Source organism: Chanos chanos, chromosome 3 (assembly GCF_902362185.1).
Source record: "Chanos chanos chromosome 3, fChaCha1.1, whole genome shotgun sequence".
Lineage (NCBI taxonomy): Eukaryota > Metazoa > Chordata > Actinopteri > Gonorynchiformes > Chanidae > Chanos > Chanos chanos.
The window spans coordinates 13,918,567-13,938,554 of NC_044497.1; the positions used below are offsets into that span (position 1 = coordinate 13,918,567).

The window sequence follows — 19,988 nt, forward strand, 5'->3', positions numbered from 1 at the left end:
CTGTGGAGTTTTGCTGTTTAAAATGGGTCTTTTGAAGTAGGCTATGTGTTTGAAGGTTGGTTTGTTGGAGGAGAAGATGTTTACCTCAGGCCACATGTGCACAGCTCATCATCTCTTCTTTCTTCCATCTCTTCTCCTTCTCTTCACAGTTGCAAATGAAACCGGAGACAGTAACCCGCGGCCGCTGGCGCGCTTCGCCCGTGAGTATCCCACGATACAACTCACACCAACGTGAGCAAAAGCCAAACAGAAACTCACACCAACGTGAGCAAAAGCCAAACAGAAACTCACACCAATGTGATTTCTGGAGCAAAAGCCAAACAGAAACTCACACCAATGTGATTTCTGGAGCAAAAGCCAAACAGAAACTCACACTAATGTGATTTCTGGAGAAAAAGCCAAACAGAAACTCACACCAATGTGATTTCTGGAGCAAAAGCCAAACAGAAACTCACACCAATGTGATTTCTGGAGCAAAAGCCAACCAGAAACTCACACTAATGTGATTTCTGGAGAAAAAGCCAAACAGAAACTCACACCAATGTGATTTCTGGAGCAAAAGCCAAACAGAAACTCACACCAATGTGATTTCTGGAGCAAAAGCCAAACAGAAACTCACACCAATGTGATTTCTGGAGCAAAAGCCAACCAGAAACAAAGAGAGACATAATATCCGCAAATGCTCTTCTTAAGTCTGACCATGAATCACCTGTCCACTGACTGATCAGACTGTTAAATATTATACACAATATTGTAAACAGTGTTATGGAAAATAAAAAAGCCAACATAGCAACTTGGACACCTTTCACATAGTGTAAACATAAGTTACGGCCCTTGAAATCTAAAGAGATAAAAATGGATGTGGTTACTATGTGTCACTTAGTCAATGTAAAGTATTTGTTAATCAGTAAATTAAGTTTGTGCGAAACACATGATATTCTCAGTGGAATAGTATTGTCTTCTGAGACAGAAAGTCAGTATGGAAATGTTTTTATGTTGACTGTCTGTAGGAACTAGGCTAGGTGGCAGCATCGCACCAAACACATTATTTATGTGTAAGTGTAGCTAGACCTTCCTCTCCCCGTGGGACTGTATGTTTGAAAAGTTCAGACAAGATTAACTGCTTTCCCGTCCGTCATAAGTGACTTTAAACTGTTTGTGAACATAAGTCATGTTGATCTTCTGACGGAGGCAATTATATTTTTTTTGGTCTTTTATTTATTTGAGGAGGGGGGTTTAGGGTGCATTCTGCTGCAGGGGGGAGTTCAACTGGTTTGTACAACATGATCAGACAGCAGGGGGCGACAAACACCCACATCAGCATCAGCTGTTTCCTCAGGCTCTCTACTGAGAGACTTTAGTGCTGAGACCATATTTACCAAAAAAATATCAAAATGATGATGAGTTGTAAAATGCTGACATGTTAAAATAGCTACAAATGCTGTCATCGTGTCAGCACGGTCTGGTATTTCGCCTCTCAGAAAAAAAACAAGAAAACATGTTACGTGTGTGTGTTTAGTCATAAATTCTCACTTTGAATATTGCTACATTCTACTGTGAACTGACACTGTGGTCTCTGGATTGCTGATCCAGGTTCCAAGTCCCAGAATGCACTGTGGAATGCGATCACGGCCGGGATTGGGATTAAGGACAAGGACAGGCGTGGGATCCTGATTGATCCCCGAAGCCCCGAGGAGATACTGGCTGATGAGCTCCCTGCCATCGATGGTCCTGATGCAATGGAAAAAACCGCCATCAGGTTTGACAATGCTGGCTTTCATCGACACTGTAGACCTCTGTCAGTGCTGTTCAAAAGCATTTCTCATCTGTCTCTTTTCCTTCAAAAGCACTGAAGGATAAAAAAAGAGATTGGATAGCTTTGGGCAGGTTGGACAGGATTGATAAAAGAAAAAAAAAAGTTTCATGGTTTTGTTGTGTTTGAGATAAGTGAATATGAGCTGAATGGTAAGGGTTATAGACATTGTATGGTAGTACATAGTACACACACACACACACACACACACACTTAATCCCTTCAGTGTTCCCTTGTTTCTTTGTGGAGAGCTTGCATATGATGAGGAAAAAACACTTTTATTCTGTGTATTTACAGTTTTCAAACAAGCTAATAGGGAATCAATGGACATGCTGTCTCAGCACAACAGACTTGTTGATTGTTGGCAGAGGATTATGGGACTTAAGTTTATTTTTCCTATGTAAGTTTGTGTGTGTGTGTGTGTGTGTGAGCGCGCATGTGTGTGTGTGTGTATGTGTGTGCGTGTGTGTTTTGTGGGCTTTGGGAACACAGCTGGGATGCTCTGATTGGACGGTATTGATCCGTAGAATCGATGCCGTTCAAAGCCCAGCCAGGTATGACCTGTTGCTGTGTGCACTCTCTTGTAAATATCTTTGATGGGTTTACTCCACTGGAAAAAGATGGCGCTTTTCCGACTCAAGTAGCACCCTCTGTCTAACACACACTTACAAAACTCAGCACTTGCGCTATGAACGTTCATTGAAGCTCTTGGAGAAATAATTTGGTCATTTCTCTAAAAAGGAACTGTATTCTTTGATCCTTTCCTTTTATTCTTTTCCTTTTTACAACGTATCTGTTAAATCTTTGCAGCCTTTTACAAGTCTATCTCTCTCTCTCTCTCTCACTCTCTTAGTGTGTCTTGTTTTTTCTGTCTCTCTCTCCCTGAGTGCTCGGCTGGTTTAGACAAAATGAAGGACGAATAGACTGAACGCGGAGCAGGTGATTGTGAAGATTACTGCTGTCTCTAAGAACAGACCATTCCGTCTCATATGTCTTTGGAGACAATTACAGACAATGTCACAATGCTTTATTATAACGAGCCAACACATCATATTCTTTTGGCAAATATCAGGAAATAGAGGTGTTCATTCAGTGCCGTTGAGCTCATTTTCTGCATGTTATTGCTTTTGGACTCTGAAACCAGTGTGCTCTTGCATCCTTTATATTTCAGAGAGAGAGAGAGAGAGAGAGAGAGAGAGAGAAAATGAAAGTAGATGATTGAGATATTAAAGGTTCTAGTGTCACAGCCAGCAGGTGGATTGGCTCTCTGTATTCCTAACACTGAAAAAAAAAGGATTGAATTTAAAATCATTCCTTATGACCTTTCAAAATTCTGCGGGTGATTAGACAGGGTTGTCTGTCTCGAAAATGTATCCTGACACTGTGTGTGTGTGTGTGTGTGTGTGTGTGTGTGTGTGTGTGTCTTTGTCTATGTATGTGTGTTTTCCTTTGTGCTGCTCATTGTGAGTCCACCTATTATTACGGATTCAAAAAAACAAACAGAAAAAAAAGCCAGAGAGAGAGAGAGAGAGAGAGAGAGAGAGAAAAGAAAAAGAAAACAAATAAAATAAACAGCTGTCTCAGACCATCCAGAGTAAAAGTGTAATTTTTGGCGTATGTGGGCGTTCCATATTAAGCCTCCATTATCCCGATGGTCCAGTGCAGTGCACCGTTTTTCTCTGATAAAGAGGCCAGCTGAATAATGGATTGCTCTCTGAGCCGTTGTGGTAATCCTCTCTTCCATTGATGCTCTGGAAAAGACCGACAACAAACAAACAACTGTATTTCACTAACAAACAGCTGGAGATTTGTAACAAAACACAAACACAGACATATTTGTTTATTTGTTTATATGGATCACAGACGCCATACGTTTTATATATATATATATGTATATGTGTGTGTGTGTGTGTGCTCCTCTAAACACTAAAGAGATGTACTACTTCTTCCTCTCATCCTCTTCTGTTCTTTAGTGCCAGTCATTTGGACATTATAATCTGTAACAATTAGCATGTAGCCAAAGTCGATTTCTAATGTAAGTCAGGCTCTCTCATAATTCCTGTCATTTTGAACCACTGTGAAGAGAACAATGGTACTCTTTTGTGAGAGAGAATAAAAGGTTGAATGATCGTCCTCCATGGATGGCTATTCAATTCACTCTCACGTTCGGGTCTGCAGATCTGGAGGGAGATTAGTTGTCTGGTCGTATTGTAAGACGGGATGTGTAGCCGCACCGTCTGCAGACAGTGGCGTTGTGTGTACAGAGCATGGATCATCATTAATCGGTCTAAGTGTAGCAGTAAAAAAAAAAAAAAGGTAGGAGACATCGCTTGGATTTCCGCCTGCCTCTCACACATGACTTTGACTTCTGACGTCAATATGCCTGCCATGCTTACTATAAATAACCCCCTCCCGCCTATAAACAGCACTCCACTGAACTCCCTAATGTTCTATTAGCAGGTTTATTGCACACAGGCGGCGACGCTTGCAACGGCACGTTCAGGAGCGTGTCACATGACTGAGTCAGTCAGACCGGGGCTGTTTACTGTGACAGAGGTGCATTCTGGGTTGCGTTATCCTGCCCCCATACACACAAACACACACACACACACACACACACACACACACACACACAAACATATGCTTGTACACACATGCGAACGAGCATATGCTCCTGTGAATTAGCATGACTTCTCTAAACATGACACACAACTAAACTCCATCCGATAGCCGAGACTGGAAAAGAACTATCCCGATGATACCTCTGTTTTGTTTTTTTTTTTCCTTTAATTTTCCCTCACTTATAAACAGTTTCTTCCTCCTGTTCCTCCCGCTCTCTCAGCGACACAGTAACCTCTCTGTCCTCTGTGGGATGTTGAGATTGTGGCTTGGGCCGGGCTTTTTTTTTTTTTTAATCAGAGTGTAACGCGAGAGGCATTTCAGCAGCGCATCGCCACAGCACTCCCACGGACACCGTTTAGAAGGGGGGGAAAGGCATCTCCGCGCGACCAAACACAAATGTCACATCAGCAGGGATGCCGCTCGACGTGTTTTTCATTGAGATGAAAAGGTGTCGGAGGCTAGCGGGGTACTCAGGGACAGCGCGTGTTAGAGAGAGGCAGCCGAGGAAGGAGAGAGAGAACAAGAGAGAAAGAGAAAGAGAGAGAGAGAGATGGATGGACGAACGGATGGATGGATGAATAGGGATGTTAAATAGAAGAAGAGCTCTCTGGAGACCACACTCTTTCCAAACAGTTTGAAGAAGCTGGGCTGACCTTTTCCAAGAATATCCACATAGGCCTTTTGCTGCTATGATGATGTCAGAACCTGGCAAGGGAGGGATTCTGGGAATTAGGCATTGGTAGTCTATAAACACGTCTAGTTTTTTTTTTTTTACGGAAACTTTTGGATCAGCTGAAGGGGCGGTAGATATTTTCATGACGACGACAGCGTCGCCTGTACCATCTCAAGTCTCAGTTCTCTTCATGACTGTCCATTGCTTTTTATTTACCGGTTTGGATTAAAATCCAGATTTAGTTTGTAAAGCACAAAAATCCCAAACTGCATTTATGGATTTGTGATGTATATACTTGTCTGTCAGTGCGCAATGATCTATCCTCTTCTGTTTAACAGCATTATAAACAGTCGTCTCTGCGGGAAGCTCTGTGTGTCTGTGTGTGTCCCAAGGAAAGACCTCCGATCAGAGAGGGCTGACTGACTCCTAAATCAGTCCAAGGCCTTTGGCTTGTTTTGCCAAGTGCCATGTCATTATGATTGACAGCACCCGCCAACATGTAATCCTGTCTCAAAAGTCCATGACTAAAGGGCTGAATTGAGACAGCGTGACCCTCCCTTCCCTGATTAGGAATGTCAGTCATATTAAATATTTCCCCATCATCGAAAGGTGACTTTACCTTGACTTCAACTGAGGTCGTAATGTTTGATTTAACTCTGCTCTGCAATGTGATGTGCTGTGTCAATGTTAGTATGTATCACACTGTCTATTGTATGATATGGGAGTATTAATCTACTGAATTTGTAATGTAAGCTATGTGAAGCATGCATTATTTCTGTGGTGTGATATATATTGAAATTTTACTGCATGTCAGTGCTGGAATTATATTTCATGGTTAAATGTAGCGATACGTTTTGTAAACACACTGAATATCTTGTGTGTATGTCATGTAGACTCATAGTGTTTTCTTTAGTGCGCATTCTTTCTCTTTCTTTCTTTCTTTCTTTCTTTCTTATAAATGGCAATATGTAGTCGTCGATAGTGTCGGTTCATTTCAGACAAATGATTTTCCTTGTCCCACATGCTGAACTGACAGTAATATTCTCCTGCAAAATTTTATTTACATACCATTTCATGCACGAAAAAACATATAAGGAAATGGCTGAATTTCTTGGGGGGGGGGGGGGGGGGGGGGGGGGTAAGGCTGCAAGAGGCCTGACTCCTGTGGTCAAATATGGGGAATCCCCACTTGTCCTTCTATCTCTCTCTTTGCCTCTCTGTCTCTCCCTCTCTCTTTCTCTCTGTCTCCCCGCCTCTCTGATAATTCACACGCGATACATCAGGCAGAAATTCATCTCTTCTGAATTGAGTTATTACTTTTCAGCTAAGACTCACAGTGTGACTGCATCAAAATAGACTCTCCTGCTTCATCCATCAGTCAGGTCATTACAGCTCGACTTAAGCTCTGGCGCTTGGCTTCTCCAACTTATGGATGATTTGACCTTTGAATCGTACCTTTTTTTTTTTTTTTTTTCTTTTTTGCACGCCTCTCAAATCTTCTACAAAACGCTTCGAGATAACAGACGGGTGACAGCCACATTCTCATCTCTCTAAACACTTCTGCGTGGGGTACCTATATCCCTGGTCTTTCTCTCCGGAACCTTCTGTCAGAGGCCCTGTTAGGACCGCAGCATGGCCTGCTTATTTTGGAGGAGAAACCTAATTTTCCACTTGACTGAAGCCAGGCTGAGAAAATGAGCTTGGGGAGAAGACGTGAAGGTTTAGATTGAGTGGAGTGTATAAAGGCTGGAGTCAGATATGCTGGAGAATACAACAGCATAGATAAACAGAGCACGCTCAGTGCTCTGCATTGTGTTCGTCAGGCTATACATCAGTTAGACTCGGTGTGAGGAGCTGAATTAAACCGAGTCATACACGGAACACTCAGATTACACAGGATTTAAGAGGGCACTCTTATGTGTCATTGAGGTTGGAGAAATTATGCATAGAAATGTTCTAATTTAATGATGCAGATAAGTAAGTCCCCAAAATATATTAAGGATGTGTGTGTCTTTACACACATCAGCAAAAACACAGACACACACACACACACACATTCACACACCTTTGTGGTTTACTCTGACCTGTAGGTGTACTCATGCACAAAGCGTAATAAAAATATCATATGTACAAAAAATATAACTCCAGTGAAGTGACAGGTCACCTTCCGCGAGTCATATACTGTCACTTAGACTGATTATTCTGTGTGGTTAGTGAACTGTAAACTGGTTTAGAATTCAAGTTGGATACATAGCACTCCCTAAAATGATGTTTACCATATATATTGAAAGCAGTGTGGTTTCTAGGCCATGAAAACACTGATAACAAAGGCACCTTAGTGAGAGGACGAAAAGCTTGTGCCTTACACTTGTTTCCCAACAAGAGCAAAAACATTCACATTTTCTCTCTATAGTTCATCATCACAATCTCTGTGGTTGTATCGTTTATGGTTTATTATACATAAAGAAGCTATATCCTACCAACATACACAGAAAAAAACAAGACATACAATCTAAAAGAATAATGTAGAAGTTCTGATTGGATGCACTTGCTGAAGACATGGGGATGTTTTCAGAGAGGAAAAAAAAAAGTTAAAACATGTTAGAATGTGTTAAGCTGACTGTCAAAGTTGGACTCGAGCACATTCATGACGAACTTTTCTGTGTAAAGCAAATGACTCCACTAATGGCCCCACTGTGTTCTCTCAAAAGTCTCTGTTCACCCCAATCACAGGTCAGCTCAATCCTTTTTTCAGGCCTGGCTGGAAAGAGGGATTTAGTTATCCAGATAAAGATGTGGATAGTGTTTGTGTGTGTGTGTGTGTGTGTGTGTGTTTGCTCCCCTCTCAGTATGAGCACGGCGTTCTCTGTTGATGCAATCGAGAATGAAGCTTTCAAAGCCTGTTTTCTACTCACCAGGGGTGACTGACAATCAGAAATCGATTGGCCAGGCTATTCTCAGAGACCCACATGAATCAGAGATCATTGGACCCGATATAGAGAAGAATGCGTCTTATCATATGTAAATTAGGGACGGTGACTGCAGACTGAACATTATCTCTCTGCTGTTGGGCTTCTGTGTTTGAAACATCTATCAGACCACAACATTATCAACCAAGCCACCTACAGTAGGACAACAATTTTGAATATACAAATGCAGACACACACACACACACACACACACGTTTGTATTCATATCCCAGTGGGGACTTTCCATTGACTCCCATTATCCTCTAACTAAAGAGGATAAACCTATCTAACTAAACCTATCCCTAACCCTAACCCTAACCTTAACCAAAGAAATGTTTTGACACTTTTTGTTTTATCAGTAACAACAGTATAGTTTAGAAAAACTTTGTTCTCCTAGTGGGGACCAGCATTTTGGGCCCCACCAGGCACTTTTGTCAGATTATGCTATTTTACTGGGGATTTTCGGTCCCCAGAAAGACACCAATACATGGTACACACACACACAGACACGTATATGGATGCATGCACTCTCTCTACCTCTCTCTCTTTCTCTCTCTGACTTTTATTAACAGTGTCCTTTGGTCCTGAACTCAATTATCGCTAGAAATGCAGTGGATTCGCTGTGAAACACACCTACACACACTTACACATACACGCGGTCACACATAGACATACACACACCTCCACATTAGCATGACTATGTTAATTGGAGCCCTTTTGTGGAGAGATGGATAGAATAATTCACTGTGAAAATGAGAAAGGGGGAGGTGTCCTCTCTCCCTTATTCCAATGGACACACAGCAGCAGCTTATCAACAGTCTCATCACCCTTCAGACACGCAGGATGTAAGGGGCAAGGGCAACCAGACATGACCAAGACAGTATACGGAGCTCCACCACTCCCCTTGTGCCATAATTTAGCATTGCTAATGTAAATCCAAGCACTTCACTCAAGCTAACAAGTTAGCAATGAATGACAGGCTAACGCCTCACGCCGTGATGAGAGACCCCTCCACCATTTCCAGACATGTAAAGTAAAAACTAAAGGCAGGCAGGGAAAAAAATATGCTCGCAAAACTCAATGTTCCCTCCTTGCACTTCTTATCGGCATTTGAGACTTAGACTTGGAGGAGGGACTGTGATGTCCCTTGCTTGGTTTTGATGTCCGTATAATCCTTTTTTTTTTTTTTTTTGGTATTTAAAGAGAGATCTCACCTGACCCACGTCTTTCCGAAGAGTGTTCAGTTCAGGGTTCATACAGGGGGCAGAGAGAGCTCAGTCCCCTGAGGTGCCGATGCTTGACTTTATTTGCCTGAGGGACTCCTAGCATTCACCAAGCATTCTGCTCCTACCCGATGTTTCTCTACAAAATCCATTATCGCATTATAATGATTGTTTACTGCCGTACGCAGTATGCAGACTATTTTTATATGTTTATTCATTACTGCCCAACCTTCTAAGACAAATATTTCCAACAGGGCTATCGGTGACAATTAATGGAGAGCCATGGTAGGGTACTGGTCATAAATAAGTTTTATGGTTAATTTATGTTCGGCGTTGTGACGGAAAGATGACTTGATTGTGTACACCAGTAGCCCTTGAGCTATATGGGATTGCCGTAGTGTGCTTTGTGTGATTATGAGTCTAAGTGTGTGTGATGTTTGCCTGAAGGCCACACTTAGCAGGCATTGAACGAGAGTGTGGCAGTGTGTTTAGTCATGGGGGTTACTTACAACTCTCCACAGGAGCAGAGTTCATTAACTCAACAACTGATTATACAAATAAAACAAATTTAAAACCGAAAAAAGAACACTTTCATTTCATCACCCTGAGGGATTATAGTGCTCTTTATCAGGGGAAAAAACAAAACATCTCAGATATGTAACAAAGACATTAAAAAAAAATATATGGTGCACTTTAATATGCGTGCAAGTGATCCTCAAACTGCTACTCCAAGTAAGTCACTCACCCATTAAATTTCGACCTTTTACATAGACGCTCACTCCAACTACAGCAATTAATCGCCTGTAAGGGATATCGTGGTCCTTTCTTATCGGTGCTTTGTTCATCCTTTCTTTGTTTTTATAAAGGGGGACCCCTGAGAGTATTCATTTTCCTCTGACCTGCAAATCTAAGAGACGGGAGTCCGCAGCGCTTTTTTTCAATGAGAAAGGGGCTGTCACTCAATATCGCTCGCGCCCCTTGTAGACATCCGAACCGACCAACTCAGACCTGACTGGAGGCATTAGGGCAGGATTAAAAATTCAATAATACATGAGCCAAGTGGACCTTAATTAGCTTGTCCTGCACAATTGTTGCAGTCATACCTTTAGCTGCTTCAAGGTTCCAGAACATTCCTAATGACATTGAGAGTGAGAGTTAACCTGGGCTCAATCCCGTTCAGGTTTATCATTACGGAATAACTGTATACATAATGACCCCACAGATTTTATTCTGGTATCGATTAGAAAACAGAGTGCTCAACAATGCTTCTTCCCTCGTTTAATTTGACTTCGCTGAGGCGAGGCCTGTTTCCAATCACACTTTAAAAATTATTTATTCTTTTCTGACTGTGGCAATCAGCCATTCTGTTAGCAATAGAATAATTAGTCTAAGGATTACTGTGCTCATTAAAATCCTCTGTACAGAGAGCTTTTTATTCAAATATGAGTTGACATTATCTTTCATTTTTTACTTCTCTCTTGCTGGAATATTATTTATTCTGTCATTTGTAAATTTGATCATTTTCATCCTTTTAGATCTGAGGTGTTTGTAATGTTGGAATTTTGTTTTAAATATGATCTACAAATGTAATAGTTCATCATTTATGCATGATATGGAAGTCAAAGACACTTCCCTGGGATTTAAATTGAAATATATGGGTGTTCATGATAAAGTGTTGGTTGATCTATGATCATGGAACGTTATGTGGTAGTACTTCTGTTCTTTGGCATTGTAATAGATTTAGTTTTGTCTTGTAATATTTGTAATGTTTGAGATTTGGTTTCGGTCACTGAACAATATGAATTATTTTTTAATGAACAGAGAATATTCCGGAGGGTCATCAATCTGCAGAGGCGGACCAGTGGCTGCTAGATTAGATATGCCAGCAATGTTGATTAATAATGCACATAGTCAAAATTTCTTTTGCTCTCTCTCTCTCTCTCTCTCTCTCTCTCTCTCTCTCTCTCTCTCTCTCTGCTTGTTCTCAATGCCCTCTGACTCAGTCATATGATATTTAGCATGAAACAGTGCCAACGTCAACTACTGACATTGGGGTGACCGTGAAAGTTTTTTCCCCAGAACAGAGGAGAAGCTAATTTGACTGAGATAAAGAATCTTGTGATCCTGCTCATAGGCAGTCCAGAGAAAAGGACTGTTTTTGGTTTACCACTCTGAGTTGTGTTACATGTTCCTATGAATCACAGAACTGGCTAACACATCACTGCTGGACTTCAGAAACGACATGTAAGATCATGTTAGTCAAGCTAAATATATTCACATTGAGAGACTTTGTGTCTCATGCACATACTCCTCTCTCTCTCTCTCTCTCTCTCTCTCTCTCTCTCTCTCTTTCTCTCTCTCTCTCTTTCTCTCTCTCTCTCTCTCTCTCTCTCTCAGTCTTCTGCCTTTGAGGAAAAACAGCGTTGGTCAGTTGTACTTATCTCAGCTGGAAGGTCTCAACACTCATTGCTTTGCTCTCTGTTAAATATTCATGTTTGGGGTTGTTACCATTTGCTGTTTTACCTGCGTGTTTGTTTTGCAAAGGTCAGATTTGAATAATTCAACACAGCTAAGCTTTTCTACATATTCTGCAATGCACAAATTTAAGCACCTGGTCTGATTTAAATGCACTGCAGTCAATGAATGACAACAGAGAGAATTTCTACCTAATTGTAAAAAACCCCCCCCAAAAAAATACCTGACATCATTTTGCAAAGAGCGATAGCCCCCTTGATGTTAATTGCTTCTCAAAGAACCTTTCTCAGTCAAATATGGAGGCATGGACATGTAGAATCAGCTAATGCTTTAATGATTGCACTTATAAAGATGTTTAATGAAGTTTACTCATTAAACTATTCTAATCATTCTATTTTTGTTGTTGTTGTCTCCAGGGCTACTGCCTCACTCTGGATATGGTGTCGCACGCTTATCATTTCTCTAGTTTCTCAACATTCCAGTAGCAGAGTGAAAAAAAAAAAAACACAAGGCAGAAGATTGGGATTCTCTGAGTGTTTAAACCATTCCTTCTGCTTTTCATTTGTCCAAAAGGCTAGCCAAAAATGACATAAATTCCATCAGTTCCAACAACTGACGATATTGATTTTTTTCCCGTGATGTCATACATACACAGCCCCCTGAACACATTTGCTAGTTTCTTTGGAAAACATAACAGGGGTTTTGTGAGTGTGTGTGTGTGTGTGTGTGTGTGTGTGTGTGTGTGTGTGTGCGCGCGCGTGCGTGCGTGCGTGTGTGTGTGTTTGTGTGTCTGTCTGTGTGTGTGTGTGTGTGTGTGTGTGTGTGTTTTGGGGGGGGTCATGATGGCCTCTTGATCTATCTCATGGATCATTTCATCCTCTGACACAAGTTCATCAACACTAAGTAACGAAAGAATACAACAAAGTATCAGACAGAAGCAACCCTTTGATCTAGTGATAGAAGCTAATGGGCTGTGGTGGCTAACATGGTGTCGGTAATTTGTTTGGAGACGAAGGGGGACGGCATTGAGTGTCACACAGACATGGCCAGCTTGGTGCTTTGGGCTCCACTCTGTCAGGATCTATTTTCGCGGCGCGTCCTAGAAAACACGGAGCACGTCTCCAGCTGTTAATTGAATTGCTCACAGCTCAGCCTTCGCTGTCTGAATCTCATTTCAATTGATTTCTTAGGAATGTCCCTTATCTCTCAGATGAGTTTAAAGCGCCGAACACACACACACTCACGCACATGCACACACACATACAAAAAGAGATGCAGAGGAGGATGTGGGTGATAATCTCCTGGAAAGAGCTAGGAGCAATAGCTTTTGAAGGTACCGACAGGTTGGTCTGACTGTAGTGCTCCATGACTACCCTGTCATACTGCCTACTGTCAGTGGTAATGAAATCTAACTGACAAACTATACTACCAGCTTCTTCCACCACGTAGGACCACATAGACCTGCTTTAAAGCATCCAGCCCAGCCACATAGGTCTCAGGACCCCTCCCATTATGGAAAGAGAACATGAGAGAGAGAGAGAGACTTGGGGCGGGGGGGGGGGGGGCACGGTCCCCTCTAGCAAATGAAAAAGCAGGGATGAGGAGCTGCTCTCTTTGTGTCTAGCCTTTGGCATTATCTCTCTCTTCACATCAAGTAATTGAAAGAGCCAGGCTGAGTCACCCCAGGAGAGAGAAAGAGAGAGAAAAGTGTGAGAATAAAAGATGAATAAGAAGACTTGGAGAATGGGGGGGGGGAAGGGAAGGAGAAAAAGATGAAAGAGACATCCCATTCTGGGATGATTGGTGCTTTGTATGTACATTTTTACACGAAATGTGTTCTGCTATAGCATCAGATATTTCACACAGTTGAGTCAGAATGTAGTTGAGCCCCAGGTGGAGACCCAGGCAAAGATTCCAATGTTTCCACTATCACCATAAGGGGCAATTTCTGTTCCTTGAAAGATTCTGAAGAGAGAATAGTTGAGATGACGAGATCTGACGAGATTAGTTGAGATGATTATCAATAAAGCAAGAACGCTCGAAATTCTCTCCAAAATATCCTCCAAGTTGTATCCAAAAGCATGATTGTCACACACAAATGCCATAGCTGTAAATAAACGACACCAAACTTTGACACACAGGCCTGTTCCAGAGCCTGTTTGTTTTTTCCTTCAGTACTAACAGGCAAGTCTGTCGGGCTTCTCGCTCTAAAGAGAATAACCTAATGTATTTTGATCCTGCCCTTCTGATAAGGCCATCCAATTTCCTGTCAGAAGCCAATCATAGCAAGGCTCCAAACACCGTACTGTTCTAGGAAATAGGATCCAGGGTAGCTTCCTACCCTAATGGAACTTCATCACTTCCTTTTATATCTCCTTAATTCAGTGCACTGACATATCAGCAAAGGGATTTGATACAATTAGGAATGCATTGACGGGATGCCTGGAGACTCAATTACTATGCAGTTGATGACTGTGTAACTGATATGATCTCTTTGGTATTAGAGGCTAAGTGGACATGATTGTGTGGACCAATAATAAGTTTGGTGTTTGTTAAGTTCTTCTGTTTGGGGTTAGCCAAACACCAGGCAGGCTTGTTGTGATTCCCTATCTGTATGTTAGCTGTGGTCCATGATACATTCTGTGATACATTCAAACTAATTTACATCCAAATCAGTACTGTTATCTATTTACTGGATTACCCATTGTCATTCTTCTCTGGTCCTCAAGAAATGTTATGTAAAAAATGATCACGTTCCATATTTATTTTGCTGTACTCTTAAGGAAATATGTCTTTTGTTTTGTTTTGTTTTGTTTTGTTTTGTTTTTTGGAAGTGCAGGCTCGAGCTGTGTTTTTTGGTTTTTGTGTACTCAGTAGACCAAAGACAGAAGTCAAAACCAAGAGCATCGGTCAATCTCAGCTTTGCTGTGTTCACTGTGTCTGGAACAGAGTTGCTCCTCCTATTCACACACTACAGCACCGCGTCAGATGACTGCTACTGTTCCCTCTCTCTCTCTCTCTCTCACTCTCTCTGCCTCCCTCTCTCTCGCTTACTCACTCACTCAGTTGCTGTCTACTCTCTTCTCCTGTTCGTTCTCTCAGACACAAGTATTTACATGCGGAGACTTTGTCTCTCACGCACATACTCCTCTCTCTCTCTGTCTTTTAATCTCTCTCTCTCTCTCTCTCTCTCTCTCTCTCTCTCTCTCTCTCTCTCTTTCTCTCTCTCTCTTTCTGCCCTCTCTCTCTCTTCCTCCATCTCTCTCTCTCTCTCTCTGTCTCTCTCTCTCTCTCCCTCTGTCTGAGCAGTAAAAAAGCAGCGTCAGTTCTGTTTGGAAGGTATTGATTGCGCCCCTCCTCTCTTGGCTTATGGCAGAGGCAGTGTGTGGTGGAGCGGAGTGGGGGTCTCTTTGATGTGCGGCAGTTCGGCGGCGGCCCGTTAATCCTTTCCATGCCTCATATTAATCAGGGAGAAACCCGGCCCCCCCTCTGCCGCTTCTGCTGCCGCTGCCGCTGCCACTGCTGCTGCTACTACTACCACCACTGCCGACACACGCTCACCCAACGCACCGCAACGCAGAGCCGGTGACCCAGGCAGTCACCCAAAGCCAGGGGCCAGGCAACAGAAGCCCCAGCGTGAACCCAAGCCTAAGTACAGCCCCCCCCCTCCCTACAGCCAGAAGGAGGGGTGAGAGGGGGATGAGGGAAGAGCTCCAGCTGTCACAGTGACAGGCTCCGGGTACTCAGGGGGGCTGTCGCCCTGCGCTCAAACTCTTGCTCCTGCTTCGCGCTCCTAGTCGAAAAGGAATTAAAAAAAAAAAAACAATTCTCATGTCCTTCTCTCTGGTCGACTTTTTCGACATGGAATCGCCCACCAAGGAGATTGAGGATTTTGAGAATAACTCTCTGAAGTATCTACAGCCGGAACAGATAGAGAAGATCTGGTTGAGACTGCGGGGACTGTGAGTAAAGTTTGTTTCATGTTCGTTTCTCTGTGTGTGTGTGTGTGTGTGTGTGTGTGTGTGTGTATGTGTGTGTGCGTGTGCATGTGCGTGTGTTTGTATATGTGTGTGAGAAGCACTGTGTGTGTGTGTGTGTGTGTGTGTGTGTGTGTGTGCGCCTGTGTTTCTGTGTGTCTGTGTGTTTGTATGTGCATTGTGCTTTTGGGAACGGTGCATGTATTTCCTTTGATACTTCAGTTTGTCATTTCACCTATTTCATTTGAATTATTGACACAAATTTGATGACCCACCAAAAAATTACAATTGAAAGTGAAAATGGGAACAACACAGAACAAAACGAACAAATACAAATGCAAAAACAAAAACAAACCTGAAACGTCTCCTAATTTAATTCCCCTTTAATATCATGAAGCATCGAAATATTTTTTATTGTACAAAATAAAAGGTTATTTTTAAGACATCTTGCTGCAGTAAAGCTAAGGATATTCTGACACTGAAATTCTTATGATTTTTGTGTAAAATGTAAAAGTCATGTAAAATTCATGTAGTATTTTTCTTTGTGGTTATGTATGGTGTCAGTCAGACATATTGGTTTTATTGATCAGCTCTGAGAGTATACATGAGATCAGAGCAACAGATGGAGAAGAAAGAAAGTTGTTTTTCTCTCATAATCCGTGAGACTTTATTCCTCTGTCTTCTCTTGGTTATTGCTCCGTAGATAAATTCAGAATATTATTATCATGGGGTGCAGTTTTAAAGTTCATGCTCCAGTCAGTTTAATGTTACCAAAGTAGCTGAGACTAGGACAGAGTGTAGACAACGCTGAAATCATGGATATTCATCTCCTCTTTCTCCATGGGACTCTCTTCATAAGCTTTTTACAGAACAAAAAAAAACCAAACTGACGACAGTGTTTAAAAAGAGTGCTTAATCACAGTGAATTTTCTCTATCATATCATTTCCCGTGTTCACAGAGATGTGCTTATTTTTGACACGCATGTGAGTCTCACAGGGGAAAATACCAGTCTGTGAATGTTATGTTTCATAATACATAAAAGATAAAAGATGTGTAGGAAATGCAAAGTCGACATCTGCCTCATCCTTTATGAACAGAGAGAGAAATGCTTGTTTTGTCTGTCTTTATGCTAATTATTCAGACTAATATCTGGTGGCGCGTGTGTGTGTGTGTGTGTGTGCGTGTGTGTGTGTGTGTGTGTCTGTGTGTGTGTGTGTGTTTGTGTGCGTGTGTGTGTATGTGTGTGTGTTTGTGTGCGTGTGTCTGTGTGCGTGCGTGTGTGTGTGTGTGTGTGTGTGTGCGCGCGTGTCTGTGTGCGTGCGTGTGTGTGTGTGTGTGTGTATGCCTGGGCATGTGTGTGTGTTTACGTCGGAGTCGTGACTGTCAGGTCTGATCCCAGCGTGGTCCTAACCATTGCGTGTCATGTTCCTGACTCTGACTCTAGATGCTAAGCTCTCTGTTATGCATTGAGCAGTCTCCCAGAGCTCCAGTTTGGATACAGAATAACTAGATCAGCCCTGACAATTAAGTCACTCTAAAACTGCAGGTCCCTCGACACAGGTGCCCCTGACAGCTGCCATTTATTGCCACACCGTCTCAGGGACCATCAGCATTGTCATAGAGCAGGGAGTGACATTGATGGAGCGGTAAAATATCACACCATCATCTGAGCCTTAAATTGCTTTTCTGTCCTTGCATTCATTGAGGCCGGAGAACGGCGCGGCCGAGCATTAAAGGGAGGCAAATTCATGCTCCGTCTGAGTTTATTTCCTTTTTAAAACCGTTTTATGGTACTTAGCACCTTTTTTTCTCTTTAATCGAATGCTCCTGCAGCCGTGTTTAAAATGAGTCTGATGTTTACGTCCCAGGTCATGGGTAAAATCACACAACCATTAATGTTTAAGGCTGATAGGACTTTAATGAGTGCCTGACAGGAGCACACATATACATTAAGAGTCTGAGTTCAGTGTCTTGCCGAGAGACAGAGAGAAAGAGAAAGAGAGAGACAGAGAGAGAGAGTAATACAGGCAACAGGTAGCAGTGTTGGAGTTTGCTGTGCTATGACTAAAGTAATGATAATGGACCACGCTGACACAATGCAGGGAATGATCACCCACGGGCAGCTCCACACACTACTGTCACCCACCTCTGATGGATGGGTCTCTATTTGCAATCAACTCAGGTCTCACAACATAGAAACACACACACACATGCATGCATGCTCGTACACACACGCGCCCACACACGCACACACACACACACACATACACACACACACCCTTTTTTACCCCCAGTTTTGAGGATTTGCTCTGAGAGTCTGTGTGAAAGAAAGAAAGAAAGAAAGAAAGAAAGAAAGAAAGAAAGAAAGTGATAATCTGATGAGACCAATGAGCTGACCCATTTAATCTTTAATCAGAATTTTGGATCGTCTTGATGAAAGAAAGGGACTAATCAAACCATCCTGCACTCTGAATAGCTCACTGGCCAATTTCCACTCTCCCCTGCCTGTGACTCACCATCTCCAACGCAGTAATGAGCAATAATGACAAATGCACCATCCCCAAAATCAGTTGTTGACCCAGGGGTAGCGATGGAACGGGGTGGGGGGTTGGGGGCTGCAAAGTATTTTGATTAGTCACTTCGAGAATCGCACCGTCAAGCAGTGTGAACGGACTCAGTAAAATTGAGATCTGGGGTTGCCCAAACATCCCAGTGACCAAAAAAAAAAAAAAAAATCCTGTCAACTATAGGTCTTAACCTAATTTTATGTATTATGTGGGCTAAGGTGTTAGATGCTGAGGAGACTGTCTAGGGTCTTTAAGGCTGTTAAAGAAATCATCTGTTTCCCTCAAGACATAAAAATATAAATGAACTTATTGCACAAATTTCCTGTAAACTCAGGATTCAGGATAGTTTAGGGGTTTTTTTGTCCTCTTTTTTCTTTTTGTCATTCTGAAGTCTGGGTCAGTCAAATTTGTGTCAATTTCAAGGTGGAACAGGGGATAAATGTGAAAAGGTAAAAGAGTTTTATGAACGCAATCTCCGAAGTCCATCTTGCCTGTTGGTTTGTGATGAATAGACCGGGGCTTTCCGTTCAATCAGGTGCAGAGTACAGGATGTTCTCAATTTAATGTGTGACAGGATTTAATGCAGATTCCGCCATGGTTGTACCTCTTTACAGTGCCAGAATGGATTTTTATTTCTTTCTTTTTTTTTCTGTTCAAAACACCCACATTCATAGTCCTTCACTTACTGAACTTGGGTGTGGCCAAACACCTACATATGTCAAGAGCATCAAGGTTAAACCATATTAATTCTGTGATAAAAATCTGTCCACTGATTATGAAAATCCAGTCACTGACTGTACACCCCCCCCCCCACATGTGTTAATAACGATTATGGATTATTATTTGCCAATCCTAACTGTTCCACATTATAAGGATAAAATATATGGATCAAACTGACTTTGTGGTGATAGCAGAGGGGATGTTCTATGAGAAATGGGACATTTTACATCAGGAGAAAAAAATATGAGATTAAAGTCTTATTTTTATTTTTCGATCTTTTTCACAGGAGGAAATATAAGAAGACTTCACAGAGGTAAGATCTACTCCAGGAATGCTTGAGTCACAACCACATCACCCGTTTATTTTTTTGTTGTTGTTGTTATTTTTTTCACAAGCATCAGCGTTTATGACTGTAAAATATGACGTGATTCAGTTGTGGATGGGAGTCTTAATAAAATGCTGACATTCACAAAAGCTCCGTATCGAGACAGTGCTTTGCATTGTTGAATATGACGCTTCTAATTTTCTTGTGTCCATTTCGTTGAACATAGTTCTAAAGAATGTTAATAATCTGCTTTCAAAGAGTCACTTGCTTTTTTTTTTTTTTTTTTTAATTCTGCTCTCCATCTGTTTGATTTTTTTTTCCTTTTTTCTTTTTTTGGTTGCTGAAGAAAAAGACTGCGCATTGAACGCAACAGGGTTTTTAATCAGTGTCTAATTACAGTGCTTCAGTGAGGAATAAACAGAAAATGGAATGACACTCTGGTCTGTATTAGTGAACGGTGGTGCTCCATTAGCGCATTAGCGTAGCAGGAGACAGAACCTTTTTTGCAGCAGGTAAGCTGTGTGTTGGAACGATGGCACGAAATGTGCGTGTATTCAGGTGCTGGGACTATTTGCTTACGACCTGAAGTGTGTGTGGGAGTTTGTATGAGTGTATGTGTGTGT

At 42.0% G+C, this 19,988-nt stretch overlaps 1 protein-coding gene across 1 annotated transcript in view; it reads left to right on the forward strand.

Annotated features, from left to right (window-relative positions):
* pde1ca (phosphodiesterase 1C, calmodulin-dependent a) overlaps nucleotides 1-19,988 on the forward strand; it is a 60,690-nt gene that overhangs the window by 5,442 nt on the left and 35,260 nt on the right. Inside the window, exons 2-3 of the mRNA XM_030767600.1 lie at nucleotides 150-200; nucleotides 1,594-1,759. Coding sequence (XP_030623460.1) covers nucleotides 150-200; nucleotides 1,594-1,759 — 217 coding nt within the window. The remainder of the gene's footprint in view (nucleotides 1-149; nucleotides 201-1,593; nucleotides 1,760-19,988) is intronic.